The 20642-nt window shown below is 38.9% G+C and overlaps 1 protein-coding gene across 1 annotated transcript in view; it reads right to left on the bottom strand.

Moving 5' to 3' along the window:
• LOC145413485 (SLIT-ROBO Rho GTPase-activating protein 1-like) overlaps window positions 1-20642 on the bottom strand; it is a 61489-nt gene that overhangs the window by 10766 nt on the left and 30081 nt on the right. The window contains exons 13-17 of the mRNA XM_080283182.1: window positions 15762-15957; window positions 12677-12721; window positions 9908-10088; window positions 9340-9574; window positions 8415-8657 (exon numbers count right to left, since the gene is read on the bottom strand). Coding sequence (XP_080139308.1) covers window positions 8415-8657; window positions 9340-9574; window positions 9908-10088; window positions 12677-12721; window positions 15762-15957 — 900 coding nt within the window. The remainder of the gene's footprint in view (window positions 1-8414; window positions 8658-9339; window positions 9575-9907; window positions 10089-12676; window positions 12722-15761; window positions 15958-20642) is intronic.

Genomic DNA, 20642 nt, shown 5'->3' with positions numbered 1-20642 from the left:
ATGCCCACAGTCCTTGAAGTATAAGACTGCTAAACCAGTCACTGGAGGGAATAAAATTACTGGGATCAAATGGAAACTGAGGGAATTGCAGAGGTATTACACACCCATTGTACTGTATACTGCATCACAATGGTATAAAATGCGGGAGGACTGTAAAAGAAACCCAGGTGAGCAAAATGCGAGTCAAATCAGTGGATGATGGAGGCAGGCCTGAGAATGAGGCATTTTGGGTACTATGAGGTAACTGCCAGTGAGATAAGATGGAATGGCAAATAATACATTGACAAAACTAGGGTATGATGGAAAGGAAAACAAATAGGTGAAATAGAGGGCAAGTGAAACTGGAAACAGGCAATGGGATCAGGGGACTTGGGAAGGATGACTGGAGGTACCGGGGAAGGATGTAGGGTCAACCAACAAACAGCCCAGACCACCACATCTCTCTTTTGTGTGGGTGTGGTTGTGGCTAAGTTACAAGTGGCTGTGGTTTGTCAGTGTGGTTGAGGGAGGCATGAGCCCTGCCCCACCCTGCTAGCCCCCTGCCCCGCCCCGGTACTAACCAGACGGAGTGCTGGGTCCCTCCGGGGCGCGGGGCTGGGTAGGGACGTGGAGGCCACTTTTCATTCTCGCCAATCATGTTCTCTACTATATTGAGCCAGGCATCAATCCACACGCAAAACTCCCGCCTGTTATATGCAAGAGGCCGCGTAAGTGTTTGTGTGCTTCCCCACCTATCCTGCCTACTGTCTTAGCCTGCCCTAATCTCTTCTGCTCTACCCTGACTGCTCTCTTCTATCATTCTCTGTCTGCAATGACTATTTCCACTACTATGTCTATTTTGTCTGACTCAGACCTCTATAACTGCTCTAGCATGCATGTTTTTCCTACCATTAATCTATATCACATTCATATTTACAGTAATAATATATCCATTTTTCAACTTCTGTCCTGCATTCCTCTCCTGTAATGTTTGAGAATGAGAGCTATCCCATCTCTATCTACAACTAGACTTGTGATGCAGCCTTCTTTGCAAATCCTGCTGATGCCTTTGGATCAGCAATTTAGCTAACATCACACTCATTCACACCTCTGACCATCATTATTATCTTGCTCATCTCCACAACAGCAAATTTATTCTATGGTCATATCTCAGACTACATCTAGTCATGGCTCAGCAATTATCTTCTCTCCTTCCTCACCTTGTCTGCTTTACTTAGACAGTGTTGAATTTCTTTACCCTACCATTTGTATCCAAATTTAAGTACCTGTTGTACCTCTCTATGTTATATTTCCCTCTTGCACTTAATCTGTCCTGCTTCAGAAGGTAAATGGTAACCTACTTTGATACCTACCACCTCCACACTGCCATCCCTAACACTGAAAATCTGCCAAACATAATCCAAAATAATACTTATGTTGCTTTCCAGAATGCTCTCCTACACTTCAGAATGTGCCTAATATGGATAGATGCATTTCTCAGCAGCTCTGGTAGACAAACAATCAAGCAAGGAGAAAAGTACACTCAACTAAAGAAATATGGCAACTTTGAAGATGCAAATGGGGAAGCTTTTTAGTTAATGCGATGGCTGAACTGATTTTGTGTGTTTCACTTTCAAGCATGATGTGTTGCAATATTATCTTGGCTGACTGTACCTCCTCACCTTCACCTCTCATGCAAGTGCGCTCCTTGTGACACGACTCGAAAATGACATTCACTCTTGGGACGAAGGCCTGTATTCTAATTGACACGAGAAAATTTGTGCTACCTCTTCCTTAGTGATTTATTATGCATATTACACCTCAACATTCCCTTATACACTACTTACATCATTTTAATACAACTCAGTTCCCATGAATACCATTAAAGGGGATATTGAGGTACAATGTGCAGAATAACTTGCTAACAATGAAGTGTCATGAAATTTCCAGAGCCACTAAGAATACAACCCAAAGACACTGACAGTTAACACCTTCAATTCCATTATGTTTTTTATTTTTATTTTTAATTCTTGGCATCTCCAGACAATTCTGTTCATTCTGAAGAAAGCACCCAATGTAGTACAGGTAGAGAGTCTCTATTCACTCCTTCACAATCTGAGTTTCCTTCAGGATTAATAAAATCATGTGAAGGTGGAGTACCAAGAACCATCAGACAGAAGGCGTTAACTTCACCAACATGCTATATTTTCCAGCCCTGAATTTATGCAGTGTACTAGTTACAATTTTATATTAAATCCCCACTCATTCACACTAGATTCATGCCATACAGCTCAAGAGGAACCAGTTGCTCATAAAGATTATTACGTTTGGCCAAAAGAGGCATGGCTGACACTCAACATACACTGTACCCTTTTGCTGATCATCAAATATTACTATTAAAACAGGGCATTTAAAATACCTGTAATTACGAACTTCCTACTACACCTCACTGTCTATCAATCACTGAACCAATATGTGATCAATCAATATATCTATTGATGTTTTGCCCTTCACAATGTATTCACCAATTTTTTAGCCCTTATTCGCTGCCAATTCACCACCAACCATCCTTCCTTGCTCTCCTTTTACAATATTCACGAACAGAAAAAACTGTTATTGTACCAGGTACCCATCAACCAAATGCCACTCACCTCTGACACTCCAACATACACATTAATAAATAACCTCCCAAAATGTCTAGCTAACAGAGCTGCTTCCATCATCCTTATTACCCTAAGCTACATACATTAACCTATATGGTATATCAATATTTTATAATCAAAGTTTCTATTATGACAACTAATGACTAAATTTTAAATTTAGATGTAATTCTCTATCTAGGCTTAGGCAGAAAATATATAAATACTTATAAATATTTACACATAAACCATCTATGGGGAAGTGTGTGTGTGAAGGGGAGGGGGAGGGAATGCACTATTAAATACTTTAATAATATTTTGTACATTCAAGACACAAGAATATAGACACACATTAGCAGGGAAATTAATTTTAAGGGGGGATGGGGAGGAGCAATAACAACACTGAGAAACTAGAATCTGCTCTTAGCATCAATGCTGACAAAGAATCAAGAGCACAGGAGCAGGAGCAGTTTGATGCGTGTGGGTTCTCTAAAGACACACATATCTGGTGAGTCAGCTACGTGGGCAGACGGCGGGTGTGGGCGGATGGCGGTCGGATGTGGGCGGAAGGGAGGGTGGTGATGCGGTGGGAGGGAGGAGGAACAGACAGTCTCATCAGGCACAATGCTGGGTGACACACACTAGAGGTCATATTTTCGTCCACTCCAGAACTTTAGTACCACTCTCCAAGCAAATTATTTTTGTCTATTACACCTTATCATTCACTTGCATGTCATTCGTCAGTTTCTGATATTTGGATAAATAACATACAAGAGAATATTAACAGGTCATATACAAAAATAAACAGGTTGGGAAGAGGTGCTGGAAAGCCTCTTAAAGTTGATGATAATACAGGCCTTTATCTGCTACACATGGAAAAATTTGAGGTCCCTCTCACTTGTGTCAGGATCGGACAGAATGGACGTCAACATGGAAGGACTAAAGATAATGGGGCTCAAGAGAAAATAGGGGATGGATGCGAAGGGATTTAACCCTTTCGCTATGATGTGAGTGCCAATGGACCAAACGTTTCCGGACAAATTTATGTACGGTACCGTAGTGTCAGACTGTCTCAAGCTGCATCAGTCTCATACAGATTTCCTTGATCTTATTCAACAGGGAGAGCAGTTTCAACAACCACTCCTCTATTCATCAATCTAAGACTGATAGCACTTTCTATTTCAGGATTATAAATAGTCTTCCACATTACTAGACATATGAAATATGATCAGTCATCACAAAAAGGTGCCTCCTTCGAGCATAATCAGAAACTCTGAGCCGTTACATCATGGTTTTAATACAGATATCTGTTGGAAAACCTGTGAGGAGTAGAACTCTATGTTCTCCACGCTAAATACGATCCTGTATAATGACTAGGCATAGTCTTCTATTTGTTTGGACAGACTGACAATACAAAGAGGTTATTGTAACAAATATATACACTGCCGAAGTAACACGGCAACAAATGCTCAATATCGTATCGAAGGGGTTAATGGTAAAGATGTAAAGAAGGAATATGAGAGATAGTGAGAGAAAGAAAGCGAGACAGTGAGAGAAAGAGTGAGAAACAAAGAGAGAATAAAGTAGAGAGCAGCATAATCAACTGGATCAAAAGTAACAAACACCCATGCGTCAAAGGAGGTAGCTGTACACAAGTTTCAGCTCATCTCAATTAGAATTAAGAAACAACAGATCAGACCTGCGATAATCATCCTCACAACCCTGACGCCAACTGGACAAGGGTGGGGGAGGGAGGGGAGGGGCTGTAGTTGCCTCAGTGAAGTATATATTCAGAGGGAACTTAAGGTGGGCAGAACTCCAAAGCTCTCTGTGGTATTGAGGCAGGTCATATTTATTCTCAGTCACATACCTGGTCTTGAATGACTTAACTGTGGTGGATAACTTCTTTAAAACTAAATACTGAAGAGTGGTGGATAGCTTCTTTAAAACTGAATAACTGAGCTGTGGTGGATAACTTCTTTAAAATTGATTATCTAACACTGAACAAATAAATAACTGCAGAGGGAGGCATATATTTTAGTGCTAATTGATATATCTGATACTGAATGAATGACTAACTGAACTAAGGTGCATAATTTCTTGCGAACTGCATACTGGTCATGAATGAAAGAATAAATAATAAAGTGAACTAAATCTCCTTTTCTAAATGAAATTCCTGACTTTAAATGACTGACTGACTGAATGAAATGTGGAAGATCATTTCTGCTCTTAATGACACATCTCATCTTGAATGAATAAATAACTGAACTGAATTGCATCACTTCTTGTAAATGGCATACCTGATCTTGAGCACTTAAATACATGAAATGATGCTGATCAACTGATCCAAATAACATGTGTGATCTTTAATGAGTGACTAACTGAACTTAGATGGATTATTTTTTCTAAACCCCATACTTGATCTTCAATGACTGATCACATGTCAGAATAACACAGCTGATCATGAATAACTGTAAGAATGAGATAACGTAGCCAAGTTGTAAACACTTTCAAGAAGTATGGGCCCAATGTCAGTGGATCAATCACAATTGAACTTGATTGTATCTGAAAACACCATGTCATATGCAGTGAGAATTATATACAATTAATCAAGTTGCCCAGTAGATTTTTATGTAAAAATAAAAGGAACCACAACCATGTCTTAAACAACTGCTACTGGGTCTCTTCTTATCTACTGTATATCATAATGATCTGACTTCTCTATGTTTATTGGTTTGTTACCATAATACAGCAAAAAAAAAGGCATATGTAACGCAAATATTTGTTACAGCAAGGTACCGTTAAAATGATCTAACTTGAAGAATAATGCAGTTTCCTGTCCAATCAGGGCACCAGTTTCCGAGTTATGACTCATTTCTGAAGACAGAAGTGACGATATCAGGCAGTGGCCCTTTCAGAGTCAATAATTAAAACAACTTTACTACTGAGAGAAATGTGTGCATGTGATCACTGTTAAATACACTGGCACACAAAATAATAAAAAATGTTGCAGATATTGTTAGTCTTTTCTTATCCTTCAAATATGGTAACTATCTCCTTTAAAATTTCACACTTTATTACCACAAAAAACTTATACTGTATATGCAATTGTTCTTTTTATAAATGACAAAAGCATAATAATTTTCAAATATCTACTGCTGATATTGATATTATCTTTTTATCCTTCAATATGGCTGTCTATTATTAAAAAATTTTAACACATGATTGCTGTCAATACCATAGAGAGCTGTGGAGGTGGTGTGTGAGGCTGAGTTATCGCACATCTTGTCACCTTCTGGCTTGTTCCCGCCAAAACTCTGAACTGTCTAGCTTTGGCTGCGCATCAAATCAAACGGAAATCATTAGCAGTGGAAATCAAAGTATATAACTGACATAACCCATTACCTGTCACTGTTTTAGAAATCATAAGAAAATTATGGTCAGATTAAAGTAAAGGATATTGCATTAATGCATATTAAATCACTTTCCAGTTATTTCCAAAGAAACTGGTGCAGGTAATTCAAAAACCTTTTCAACATAAACAAAGAAACCTGTCCTCAGGTTAATCTTGCTAACAGATTAACCAATCTGTGTAAAAAAAATAAAAGATAAAAATACAGTATTCTAAAAATGCATATAGAGTATCTATCATATGAAGCTATCTGTATATGAACTCAGTACCTAATATAGACAGGTAAGTAAAAAAAAAAAAAAAAAAAAAAAATCTTAAGGGTGCAAACTTTTCACCTTAACTACAAACAACTCTGGAGAGTTATGAAAGTTTTAAAATCTATGTGAGTAATTATGCCAGTTGATAATGCATGTATATATAAATGATTAATATAAATTGCCTTATTAGCTGCCTGTGTGACAATTCCTATGTCATTAAATAATAGATACATATATAGTACTTGCATTAAAGAAAAATATGATGCACTGCTTTAAATGCAGCCTTCCTTGTAAAAGCTTGATTTACTAAAATAAATTTAATTTTTGATTTATTTAATATTTTTAAGCAAAAAAATGTTCCCACAGATCATATGTATCTTACGAGTATTGTATTATCTTAACCTTTAAAATCTTGGCATTAACAGGTAAAATTTAAGTACATATCAATATATTTCAGTTATAAAAATGTCAAGGTATATAAAAATGCAGATATCACTATCACTCAAAAAAGTCTGATAAAGTGCAATCCCAACAAACTCAAAAGAATAAAATAATGGAAATATAACACTGTTGGAGTTATGAATGGAAAATGGAAATTCTACAAATCTATGCTACTTGTGTTTCTAATTTGTATCTGGGACTGAAAAAAAAAAAAAGCAAAAATATATATTAACTAGTTAACTCCAACTGGATAAAAACTAAAAGGTGACTGAACAGAATTATATATGCTTCACCCCTCAAAATGAGCTACTGTGTAACTCAGAATAACTTCTTAGAATTGAAAAATGTAACTAGTTCGCATATAACACACACTCACCACGTCAAACCAACATAGCAGAGAAAACGAAAATACTAAATAAATGTAAACACGAACACAAGGACAATGTTAATGGAAATATAAGGGCAGAAAAAAATTAAAATGTTAAAAATCCATAAAAAATACCCCCCAAACTAGGCTAGCAATAAAAAGCTGTATTCTAATTCAAAAAATACAAAAAAAAAATCCAAAACACCCAAAGCAATAAAGCTGCTGTTTTTAAAAAGCTTTGCTAGGTAAAAATGAACTGCAGTATGAAAGCAAATAATAAAAAGAAAGAAAAGGTAACAAAACGTCGGTTAACTGGAAATTTAACCCTTTCAACCCGATGACGTATTTTCCATAATTTCATTCTTGTTATCTCCAGGCAATTACATTCATTACTGGACAGACTTTTTTTAACTGGAGGGTTGGATATAGCCTTCATTAAGCCCTTCAGCACAAGAAATCTCTCCAAAGTTAACCCTTTTACCATCTATGGACACATTATGGTACTGTTTATTGGGGGCGCTCACCATCCACTCACTCAATGTAGCGCTGCTGTCGGGTGTCTGCCCTTTCCTCTCCTCCATCCTTCTTTCCTTCTATCCTCTTCTGTCTTTCCTTCATTCTTTCCTTATCCTTCTGCCTGCGGGTGACATTACACTCCCTCTTCTGTCTTTCTTTCCTTCATTCTTTCTTCTTCCTTCTGCCTGTGGGTGACTCTACACTGAGTGACAAGCCAAATGGTTTCCTGTACACCAGGAAACCATTTTCTACTCTGGGTGGTAACCATATAACCAAATTTTGGCACCTGGTGGTTTAGTGGGTAATTATTGCGCTCCAATCGGATTGAGCTGGTGAAGGTTTATATCCAAGGGGTGATTGTGGTTGACTGCTCATGCAATGCCACTCAGGGATGAGTGAGGCTGGTCACTCTCATCTTAAATGTCGGGACCAACTGCCTGCCCCGGACTCCTATGCTCCTCATGGGGCAATGTAGGATTGGATGATGGATGGGAGGATGGATTATTTTGCAGGCTAACACAAGATGATTTTGTTCAACTGAGGGGAATTCTAGTTGTCACAGGGTTGAAAATTATTAAATTCTGGACTGTTAGACATTCCCTTTGCTGAATAAAAAGACCCGCATGTAACCTGAATTAAGTACCCAGGTGTGCACATGGTAGCAACAGGGTTCAAGGCAATCGTCCAGAAGCAGTAAGAATGAAACAAAACAATACGTCATCCAAGTGGAGGGGTTAAATCGAACACAAAAACCAACTGAAAAAAACTGATGCCCAAACACACCCACGGCACTAAGCGGTTACCTCCTCCTGCACGGACACACTGGATACATCAGAGGGGGGGAGGCAGGCCCCGTGTTGGAGGGGGTGTGCTGGTGGGGGGCTGGTGGTGGTGGGGGAAGGGGGGTTGGAGGCTTGCCCTGGGGTGGCTGGGGGTAGAGGGGATGGAGGAGCCTGCCCCGGCGTCGTCTCCTCAGGCCCTGGCGAAGATGACGAGGCCCCGCCAGTCACAACGTCGTCACGGCTCACGGGGCTGCCGCATGAGTCCTGAGGGCACACCATAATGGCCTTACTATGTGGAATAGTAGCAGTAGCAGCAGTAGTAATAGTAGTAGGTGCAACTCAAAGCTCATCTAAACATGAACTTGATAGACTGTGGGCTGAAGTACCCTTCCTGCTGCTGCCAAGAATCCTATTTTCAAGGGACAGAGAGGGAGTTTAGGTACATTTGTTTAACCGGGCAGAGAAACTGACCGGTTATATCAGTGCCACTGCATGATGGCATCCCCTTTTAGCAACATGATACTGAAACTACAACTAAAGAAAGTGTCATAATCAGTCTATCAACCGACCAATAAAATTATGCCATGTAATGGAATCTCCATACTGAGGCTGGCCACGGTGCAGCTGATGTTTTCTATGGATCGCAAGTCACTTTCTAATACAGTTGCTGAAAACTGTTGGGAAAATGGGAAAACAAAGCACTCAGGTAAAACACAATTTGTAGCAGAGTGAGAGTTCCAGCTTGGAGTCTGACTGTGTTTTCCATAAAGGTGTGATACACAATTTAACCTACTAACATGCCAAGAAACATTGTGTTTTCCCTTAGACTTACCTGGCAAAATAGGGAGAGTACAAATTCCATGAACACTCTGAGGTTTGTATAACATGAAAAAATATAAAAACAAAATACAAATGTTAGAATTACTCTGTGACTACCACAACCTACCTGACTCAGCATAGATGCAGGTGAGGGAGACAGAGGTGCAGTGGCAGCTGTGGCAGGGGCGGGAGATGGGGCGGGTGAGGTGGACTGGGCAGGGCGGGTGGTGGTGGTATTGGCATTGGCCCCCTCGGACGAGTGCTGGGTGGACGAGGACAGGATGGACTCGGAGGAGGAGGATGCACGCCGACGTAACTGCTCGGCTCCACCACGATCACTTAGCCTATCCTTGTCCTCATCTCTGGAAGGATGCAGTGGTTTTTATACTTTTTTTTTTTTAACAATAATTTATCCTAAAGTGCCATCTCTATCTTACAGGCTCAGTTGTAGGAAAAAATTAACAACAAATGATGCTGGGTATGACATGTTATGGAAGGGATAAAGAGCCATAGAACTGTCTTATTCTTCCACTGAACTACATGAAATAATCTACAATAGGATAAAAATCAAGGCCATGTTAAAGGATACTTACGATTACTAAATCCTGTAGTGTATAACTTTTCATGGTTCATGAGTAAGAAAAATAAATACATAAGTGTTCTGTACCACATGTTGTAAATGCACAGTCACCCACCTGATCTTAAGGAGGATGTACTTGTCTGGAATGAGTCCTTGCTTGCCCTGGAATGAGCCGCGCCACCACTCACTGGACAGCTGTGAGTGTAGCGTCAACACATCACCCTTGTTGAAGCTCAGTTCACGATCAGACCGAGCCAGGAAGTCAAACTGGGCAATGGCTTCCAAGATTTCGCTCTCTGTTTTAAGCATAGGGAATAATAACAATCTCAGGGTGCAATGACTAACTCTCGGCTGAATAAAATTGTTAAATGTCTGCTAGAATAAGTTACTGAACTAGAGCTGCCCCTACTGTGAGTTCATGAGTTAATGGTGACAGTATTAAATCACTCCCAGCCAAAGTAAACAGTCTGTTGTCAGCTGGAATAAAACACAAGAATTATCCTGATCATTACAGAGTTATGGATGACAATATTAACCCTTTAACCGCGGGTGTCATTCCAGAATGACGTTGCAAAAACTGGACCAAACCGCGGGTGTCATTCTCGAATGTTTGTGAATATTTTGAATACCCCACGTTTTTTCCGTGCGCCAATTGTTTCAAGGGAGAGTAGCTATTAAGTTCTTTCACTCCAGCCGACCCCCACCTCCCTCTTCCCCCCCTGGGGCCCCACCTCCCACCCCCTGGGCCCCCCACCCCATCCCGGACCAAACACGCATCAGTATCTGTCCAGCTGTGTGAGTGACAACACTGCTGATGTGATAGTGAAGTGCAGGCAATTACAGTGCCTTTTACCTGCCTCAGTGAACACAGAGTGGGTGTTTATCGTGTGCAGTGTTCATATATGTTTATAGTATTATTATCAGAATGAGGTTGGCATTTGGTAATGGTGTGTGAGCGGAAAATAGTTATTACAACACCGCTGATGTGGCAGTGAAGTGCGGGTAATTACAGTGCCTTTTACCTGCCTCAGTGAACACAGAGTGGGTGTTTATCGTATGTGCAATGTTCATATATGTTTATAGTATTATTATCAGAATGAGGTTGGCATTTGGTAATGGTGTATGAGCGAAGGTAATGGTGTGTGAGCGAAAAATAGTGATTTTACACCCCTCACTTCTAACGGCACTGCCCGTCCTGTGAAAGTGAACAAAGTCATGAAACCTACATCAATGGAAAGCTGAAGGTTAGTACTTTCTAATGGTACCTTATTTTTTTCTCTAGCTTTATTCTGTGCAGAGTTATTAAGGTTTAAAGGTTTGTTTACATTTGGCTGAAACCCCCGCGGGAGAGGACAGTCAGGCCAAAACAATACCCGTGGTTAAAGGGTTAACACCCTCAGGATACCAAACACCAATACTCACTTATATATGCATTATACAGCATTTCAAAACCAAAATAATATATACAGTGCAAAGTTGTCTAAAAAAAAAAAAAAAAAAAAAAAAAAAAAAAAAAAATCTCTATACAAGAAACTACTAATGGAAGCAACATAAAATAAAGAAGCAGTTCACAGTGTACAGTCAGCCAAAAATAAACTATAACATACTGATACATAAATTCAAATAAACACTCATATTATAGTTATCAAAATTGTGCGAGGTCCAAACGGATTCCTATTTTGGCTTACGGCACCAGATACATCCCCCTGGTGTCCCAATACTCATACTGCACAACAAAGCACTTCAGGTCCTTACCAACATGCTAATGGTAAAACAGTACCAACCAATGCCATACCTGTAGTGACCTTTTTGAGGAATAGATGCCTGAGGTTAGGCTACTGTTGTCTTGCTTGTTTAAAGGTAGATGACCAAAATAACTTCTACTTTTAAATGATAACAATAATAATAATAATAATAATAATATAATAATAATAATACTCATCATCATCATCCGGACTTCCTTTTCCACCCTAGGGCGGGGTGAAGAGTAGCAGCGTCCACATAATAATAATGATAATAATAGTAACACCTTAATGTTGGGACCAACTGCCCAGCCCTGGGCTCCTACGCTCCTCATGGGGCAATGTGGGATTGGATGATGGATGGATGGATGGAGTAATAATAATAATAATCCATCCATCCATCATCCAATCCCATGTTGCCCCCAAAAGGAGCAGAGGAGCCTGGGGTTCGGCAAGTTGGTCCTAACAATTAAGATGAGAGTGACCAGCCTCACTCATCCCTAAGTGGCATTATGCTGAGCAATAAACCCCAACCATCCCTGCACATGCTCATCCGATTGGAGTGCCTTAATTACCCACTAAACCACCAGGTGCCATAATCTGGTTACAGACTACCACCCAGCATAATAGTAAATGGTTTCCTAGTGTACAGAAAACCATCTGGCTTGTCACTCAGTGTAGAGTCACCAACAGACAGAAGGAAGAGGAAAGAATGAAGGAAAGAAAGACAGAAAAGGAAGGAAGGAAAGAAGGATGGAAGAAAGGAAAGGGCAGGCACCCAAGAGCAGCACTACATCGAGTGACTGGATGGTGAGTGACCCCCAGCTACCACGGTGCAAATAAAAAATAAAAAAACTTCCAGTCATCTTTCATGGCTTAACCTATGCACATGACACAGCAGTCACTCTAACTGGGGTATTCTAAGCACTGGGTGGGGGGGCGGTTCATGTTGTAGGGGATATATAACAATTTCCCCCCCCCCAAATCTCTCTCTCCCTTTCTCTACTTTCCTTCAAACATACCTGTGGGAACTGAAGGCTTTCTGTTCAACAAAGTACAATGGATCAAATTTTGTCACTCAAATTTTGGCAAACCATTTAGGTAAAGTAGTGTAATATACTAAATACAAATAACATACTTACTTCCAAAAATCTGAAGGGAAATGTCTTTGTCTCTAAATACTGAATCTGCAAAAGAAGCCGAGAGACACGTCAAGACATGCACAGGCAGGGTGGGACTGGGACATAACAAATAAAAGGGAGCAGTACAAAAGTAACTATCAAACAGCTGTCTCTTGTGTGTCCTGTATAAATTTTTGTGTAATGATACTCCACTACTTATGAACTTAATTTGGACTGAGATTTCGCTTGTAACTTGATAGGCTCCTAAGATGAAATTCACCAATACCTGCGGCCAAATCTGTACTATACCTCATACCAATTAATCTGGCCAGGCATGTATGGCAACACTATTCCTGCCAAGATTCTGATTGGCTGGAGGTGTTTGTTCGATTTCGTTGTTGCTAAAACTGATACTCTTTTTATTACCAGATGTGATACTGAGTTTGTCGACAATACAATCGTCAAAAGCAATAAAAAATCCGTTATATACTTATCAACAATGAAATTTTCGTAGGAAGATAGAGATATGAGTCAACAAAGTATTATAACAGTCCAAGTCAAGGTCAGCATTCGAACAATTTCTTTAAATCTCTGACACTCCGTAATATAACAGAAAATTAAGGAAACCTGCTTAATCTAAGCGTTGGTATAACACAATTTAAATTTTAAGATCAGTCCGCATGCTTAAATCGTGCCACAACTCCGAATAATTATAAATTCTAATGAAAAGACGAGTTCTGCGGGAAGGGAGGTTTGAAAAAATCGCAAAAAATCAAAGTAGGCTAAAGGAAAACTATTTCATTATATATCCTCTATTATCAGCGTATCACAGTACTGACTGATCTTAAAATTTAAATTGTGTTATACCAATGCTTGGATTAAGCAGGTTTCCTTAATTTTCTGTTATATTAAGGAGTGTCGGAGATTTAAAGAAATTGTTCGAATGCTGACCTTGACTTGGACTGTTATAATACTTTGTTGACTCATAACTCTATCTTCCTACGAAAATTTCATTGTTGTTAAGTATATAACGGATTTCTTATTGCTTTTGACGATTGTATTGTCGACAAACTCAGTATCACATCTGGTAATAAAAAGAGTATCAGTTTTAGCAACAACGAAATCGAACAAACACCTCCAGCCAATCAGAATCTTGGCAGGAACAGTGTTGCCATACATGCCTGGCCAGATTAATTGGTATGAGGTATAATCATCGGTAAACATTATGAACTGAGGCACAGGCTGAAATACCACTATTATATCAACTGCTCCATGTGAATATGATGATTAGCACCACTATCATTTTGTCTTCATAAACACTGTACTATACTGTCCTACGTAAAGCATTTTGTAGATGTAACTAAAATACTGTAAATAAATAAGCACATAAAACAGATCATGTTTGAATTTCTAACAGTTCATATGTAAGGGAGCAACCATATTTTGCCAATGAACACTGCAGAATGGGACTTACTATGGAATATGCCAAGCAACAGCTTTCTTGGATCTTTTACATCAATGCTACATTATACAGCACAGGTAGTTACATTTGTTCTAGCCTCGATACAGAGGGGATGTCAGGGGCAAAAAATACTTGGGGAAAAAAATCATATACTGATAAAAATCTGAAGACAGTAAATATCACGCAATATGTCAATTGTGTAAATATCATTACAGTCTCATACACAAAGAACATCAACAGTATCATACATAAAGAACATCAATAACAAAATCACTGAATACAAAACATCCAAATAATTTCAGTAGCCACAACACTAGCATACAGGGGTATCAGCAAGGCAGGAATATGCAATGATTAATAGGAAAAATAAGAAAATATTAATAATTTCTAAAGGCAAGACACCAGAGCAAAAAATGCATGATGATTATAAAAAACAAACAAAATACAGTTACAGCAGCTGGAGTTTATGATGCTGATCAAGGACAAGACAAGTATTTACAAAAGTGAAACAGCTGAGATATCAGCCAAGGAGTGAAGGCACTGATGATGTGATACACAGGGGAAACCAAGGTGGTCTGGGAATGTGGAGAGAATGAAGGGTGACAACTGGGTGAGAGGATCTATGAATACAAGTATGGAGTGCAAAGCACCAACAGACACACCTAGGGAAACTTGGATTGATGTCCTACAAAACTATCTCAGGGTTATGGTACTGAACAGAGATGCTGCAAGAGATTGTGTAGCTGTCATGTGAACAATGCTGAAACATGTCAGTGTGTAAAACACTTTCCAATTATACTAAACAAATGAAGTAATCTGGTGTTTTATTTCTGTTTCTTGATCTATAATTACCAAGCTCTTGTCAGTCATTTCTTTGCCTTTTTTTTGCTGTTATCAACTGACTAACCCTCCTAGTCACCCTAAAAGTCTCATTAAACCCTTTACAAATCTCTTAAGCTAGTTAACCCTTATTATCTATTCTTCAGGATATTCTCCTTGCCTATCTGTACAGTAGTGCTAAATAATGCTCTTATCTAAATACCCACCTCATTTAACCTGTCTAAACTTCATCAGAGTCCTCTCACTTTTACTCCCTTCATTACTATTCTTACTATATATAATTTCTCCTCTCTCTTGCTACCCCCTCAGTCCTCTATATCAATAACAAAGTACTAGAAAAAACTGCCCGGAGTGTATAAATTTCATAAACACTACAGTCCTCTTGTTTCTCTCAAGCAAAGTTCCATGTCTCAGCTTCTCCTATCTCTACAGTACTTTCCTACACTCATCTCTTGTCCAATCTAACCTAACTGTTTTCTTTATTTCGCTTTACTGAATCTCCTTGCATTCTGCTGGTGGTTCTCCTACTTCTACACTTTCTTTTCCTATTTCTGAAATCTTTTCCACCTCATTTATTACTGGTAAATGGGGTTTTACTGACAGTGAAAAAGGTGAGTAGGGTGGTGGTGATGGTTAAAGTAATAATAATTAGATCAAGACAATGACAATGATGATGATGACAATAACAGCAGTCATGGTGTTGATGAAAATGATGATAACGACAGTTTAACGATGGTGATAAAGATGGCTCTTTCCAGCTACAGTCACTTCTCCATCTTCTCCTGTTCCTTCCATCCCACTCACCATCCTCAGACTGGCCAGGCTCTGAGTCCACATCATCGTGAGTCTCAGAGGGTGCATCCCCGACCTCTGCTTCAAGGTCTATGGAGTCGCGGGAAATATACTTCTCATACGTGAGCCCACCATCCGCAGGGAAGATGTCCTCGCTGAATATGATGATGCTCTTGATCAGTTCATTCACAAGGTTTTGATACTGCACCTGGGGGAACAAGAAGACAAAGTTTAGCCCCCTTTAATCTAGCAAACACTCTCTTATTTTCCCCTTGCTGACACTTTAATTCCTTCAATCCGGTGACGGCTCTCACAAATATTCTTGCTACCTCCAGACAATCTTATTCACCTTAAGAGACTTTCCAATCTAGAGACATTAGACACAACTGTTCACTGGAGGGGGCCTCCTCCAAGCTGAACACAATCTTTTGGAGGTAGTGAGAGCAGACCAATACAATACATCATCGGATTCAAGGGATAAGTAGATGAAGTACAATTAGAACTGTGAAGTAAAAAAAATAAACACTCGGATTAGAGAAGCATAACTCTACTAATCAGCTAAAGAAGACAAGGGATGTTTTATAATCATGAGAAAAATGTAAAGAGCATACAAGGTAAAAAAAAAAAAAAAAAAAAAAAAAAAAAAAAAAAAAAAAGGCACGGGGGAAAGCAAACCGTCGTGCAAGATTTGAGTTGGATAACAGACAACTGGTGTCACAATCAGGAGAGTCACCTGAAAAGAGGATAAATAATTCCAATCGTGCAAGCCCCACACACGGTTTCATTCACAAGGCTATTCGTGGAGGGAGGGGGGGTGAAGGAGGGGTTGACAAAAGTACTGGAAGAGTCGTGTGGTTGTGTGTAAGAACTTCAATAGCTGGGTAAAAATGCATGTTCTCTGGGTTACAGTATTACCACCTCTGTGTAACAATATGTGGTGTAGCAAAAAATCTGTTTTCATAAATTTTCAAACCAATTGCAAAAAAAGATATACAATAGTAAAATTACAGTCAATATCATGGCTGTTATGTAAGGTGTAAGTCACAATTAGACCTGGTCTGCTAGTTAAGATGATAAGTGATGCACAAATGTACTTTATTCTCATAATGAACTCACTGCAGTACCACTTCTCAGATACTGAGCACAAGTTGGTTTGTATGGCCATGTTAACAGGAGACCTGCTATGCCAACTTTACAAATACTGTATACTGGTCAAACAGACAAACAATGAAATGCTCTATCAAAAGGAAAGGGATATACAAATATACTTGTATATACGTACTGTATATATAATCTCTCTCTCTCTCCATACCCTCCATAGTGTTAGTAATATTTACTGCTGAAAACCACGTTCAAATGGCCATGGAGCATAAGAATACTAAGAGTAAAGGGTAATATCCATGACAAAAGTGGGAAAGACTACTAAACCATAACTCATGAATACATAACATTAAACCCACGAAAAGCTGCCCCTGCTATGATTACTGACAAAGGTATAATACTGATTACAGGAGGAAGAAATAACAGCTCCCTTGCTATTGCCACACAAACAGTTTCTTTAATACAGTAATAAACAATATGAACTCATGGGGGAAAAAAAATGCTGTCAACAAACATAATGCTCTTGACAATTTGCTTCAAAGTTCTGACACTTTATCTTAGAGGGTCGCATAACTGCAGCTACAATAATTTTTAAAAATATGTGAAGGAAACAGCTAAGAAACTGCCAATAAAGGTTTTCAGCACTAATGGAGGAAGTATGGGTTTTTTAAATGATGCTTAGAGATCAGAACATTACAGGCTGTGCTCATTATATGTAAGAAATAGCTTTAAAATATCACAACTGTACATACAACTGCTACTGTAAATTGGGTGAAACCAGAAAAAAAAAAAAGTTGTGAACTAGCCAATCAACTTCACTGGTAGAAATGAAACCTTACGATAATTTATCTTTAAGGCACATACAAAATTTTTTAAAATCAACTGAGGACTAAAAAAAAAAAAAAAGTATGTATAACAAGGACTGCCTGTACTCAAACATGCCTTCAACAATGCACACTGGATGATCATGGAAGATCAAGCATACTACTAATGGATAGATTTCTGGAGAAGGTTTGGTGATGGACCTGGAAGAATAAGGGAGGGATATTAAAATGCTTTGCTATGGTTCTTCCACCTTAACTTGACCCTGATTTTCATTGTTTTGCAGCTTATTTCACACACTTCAGTGGCAGAAAAAGACAATGCTATGGCCCTACATCCTTTACACATCAAATATTCTAGTGTTAATCTATCGTTACAACTCGACATTCAAGATGGCAAGATATCAGTATTGGCCAAGTTAAAGTGAAAAAAATATAAGGCTACTGGCACACCAAAAAGTCGGGGTTACACACAAGGGAAGGGGAAAGAGGGCTGAACAGTAAGGCAATTGTATTTTTGAAGGGTTACTTGAAGACATCCTGACTCAGCACCTGCTTGATGAGGAGGCAATGAAATGATTTAATAATTCATTTTTGAACATTCCTAATGGCTAGGGTCATGCAACACAATACAGGAAGAAAATGGACAAAATCTTAGCGAGACCACAATAGCCGACAGTTTTTTAGCTCAACAGCTGGCTTAAGATACTATGGGTATTTAGAAATAAAACACAAAAAAGGTGGGAAACTGTATTAATATGTGTACAATGTGTAATGAGAAAGTTAGTATCAACTACCTGAAGAAAACTGTGTGCTCCATTTCTATTCCTTAGGTAAAGTCCAGTACAACTATCCTGATAATCCTGTATAAGGGACAAAAATATTCCTTCTGCATTTTTGTTTAAATGTATGTGCAAAGTTGAGTGGGTAATAATGGAGCTCCAATCAGATTGAGCTGGTGAAAGTTTGTATCCAAGGGATGGTTGAGGTTTACTGCTCACGAAATGCCACTCAGGGATGAGTGAGGCTGGTCACTTTCCTCTTAAATGTCAGGATCAACTTGCCTAGCCCCAGGCTCCTACACTCCTCATGGGGCAACGTAGGATTGGATGATGGACAGATGGATGGCATAGATCTGCTTTAGATAGGTGCAGCTTCCGATGAAACTGATATTTTTTCCATAAATATACTGAGCGATGTGTAAGAACCATCAATACAATGCGGTGTTGCTCCCACGGTGAATGCTGAATGGCACAATATGGCTGTGCTAGAGCAATGAAGCTCCTTAACAGAAAAGAAGGGCAAAGCTTCTTGTCACCAATATTAAAAGACGAAATCATGGATGAGATAGCATCTGACAACTGCACATCGTACATGAAGGTTGAATCAAGTGCACTGCAAGACTACAGAATTCCTGCCTATCATGAATCACATACAATCCTGTGTATGTGCCCTTATCACACAGGAATTATATCCAAGGTGGATCAAATGTGAAATACTGTCTTTGTAATGTACATTAAACACATTTCACACAGCACCAAATGGGTATAACTTGAAACAGGCATATGAAAATATACTAATTTGAAATGCAGAAGTGCTAGGTAGAAAAAAGGATAAAATACTTAGTTTACTACATGCTGCTGTACTCTGGAAGCGAGTATTAACTAATGAATGTAATGGGCGGTGAATATTTCTTTAGTAGCATGTAGCTTGGAGATAGTTTTTGTGCTTGCAGCTTCAGTGATGTGTTATCAGTGGCCATTATTCTTCTCTGCTGACACCACTGCAACAGTGAGCAGTTGTACACAGTCAATACTGGGAGTTACTGACACAACATTACAGATACATTTCCCACTCAAGTACTATGCTGATATTTTTCATTTCTGGACTCTAGACAATGATCATAATGACATATTTACATGGAAAACCTCAGTAAGTGTCTTCACAGACTATGTCTGCACATTAAGAGGCAGTTAATCAGCAGTAACCAGTAAAGATAATCTGGTAACAAATTTGCCATTATGTCCTGGAAAATCTGATAATAAGACTGGCTGATTCTGATGCAGAAAATCTTTTCTTCCTAGCATCACTGGCTCTGAGGTGGTATCTACAGTTCTGAGGATGGTTTGCTGCTTACACTGTAAAACAAAACACCCAATTAATGTTTAAGGTTTTAAATGGCACAAAGAAAACACCAATATTTGAGAAACCACATAAACTGTTAATGCAGTCCTATCCGGCAAGCTGGAATCAGATTTTTTATTTATTTATTTATTTTTTAACAGTCAGATACTATCAGCAATTCTGAGACAGACAAGGGAAATAATGGCCATATGCTTAAGACTCATTCCATGAAGAAGGATGCGTGCTCCAATTTTGTAATGACAATTTCTGAAGCATGTGACAACACAGAACATGTCTGGCCTCTGTGTTACTGTTTGCTGACTCTATCTATTTATAAGCCAGAACATTGACTTAAGCCTGGTAGGGCAGCCACAAATGAATCATCACCATGTCATTCTGTCCTCCAACATCATACTGTCTTCTCTCCATCTTGCATCCCCCCTCATTCCTCTACCAGTCCAGCCCATCTCTTCATCTCAGTAAAGTAGGATGCAGTGTGATCACACTTTATAACCACAGGGATTCCATAAATATTAGTAAAAAATTAGCGGACTTTCTTCTCCAACGAGACTTTAACTCTTATTCACTGATCTGCTTAATCCAGGTAACTAGTGTGCTAATTTTACTGCCTGATTTTATGGATATATTTTGAAAAACATTAGCATCAGGTGAGAATATCAGCAGTAAACAAAGAACACCTCTCTTATATTAGATAAATTATGGGAGGGTTTAAGTAGAATGACTGAGATGTTTTTAGATTACAGCTTACCAGATTAAACATCTTATAGTTCAGTTATAAGGAAGATTATATAGGCAACAATGTAACTGTAAGATGCATGCTTTCTTG

The sequence above is a fragment of the Coenobita brevimanus genome, chromosome 96, assembly GCF_032717465.1.
Source record: "Coenobita brevimanus isolate Jiangsu-jjx chromosome 96, ASM3271746v2, whole genome shotgun sequence".
In the NCBI taxonomy this organism is placed as follows: domain Eukaryota; kingdom Metazoa; phylum Arthropoda; class Malacostraca; order Decapoda; family Coenobitidae; genus Coenobita; species Coenobita brevimanus.
The sequence above is the reverse complement of the archived record's forward strand: the minus strand, read 5'-3'. Positions and strand labels throughout refer to the sequence as shown.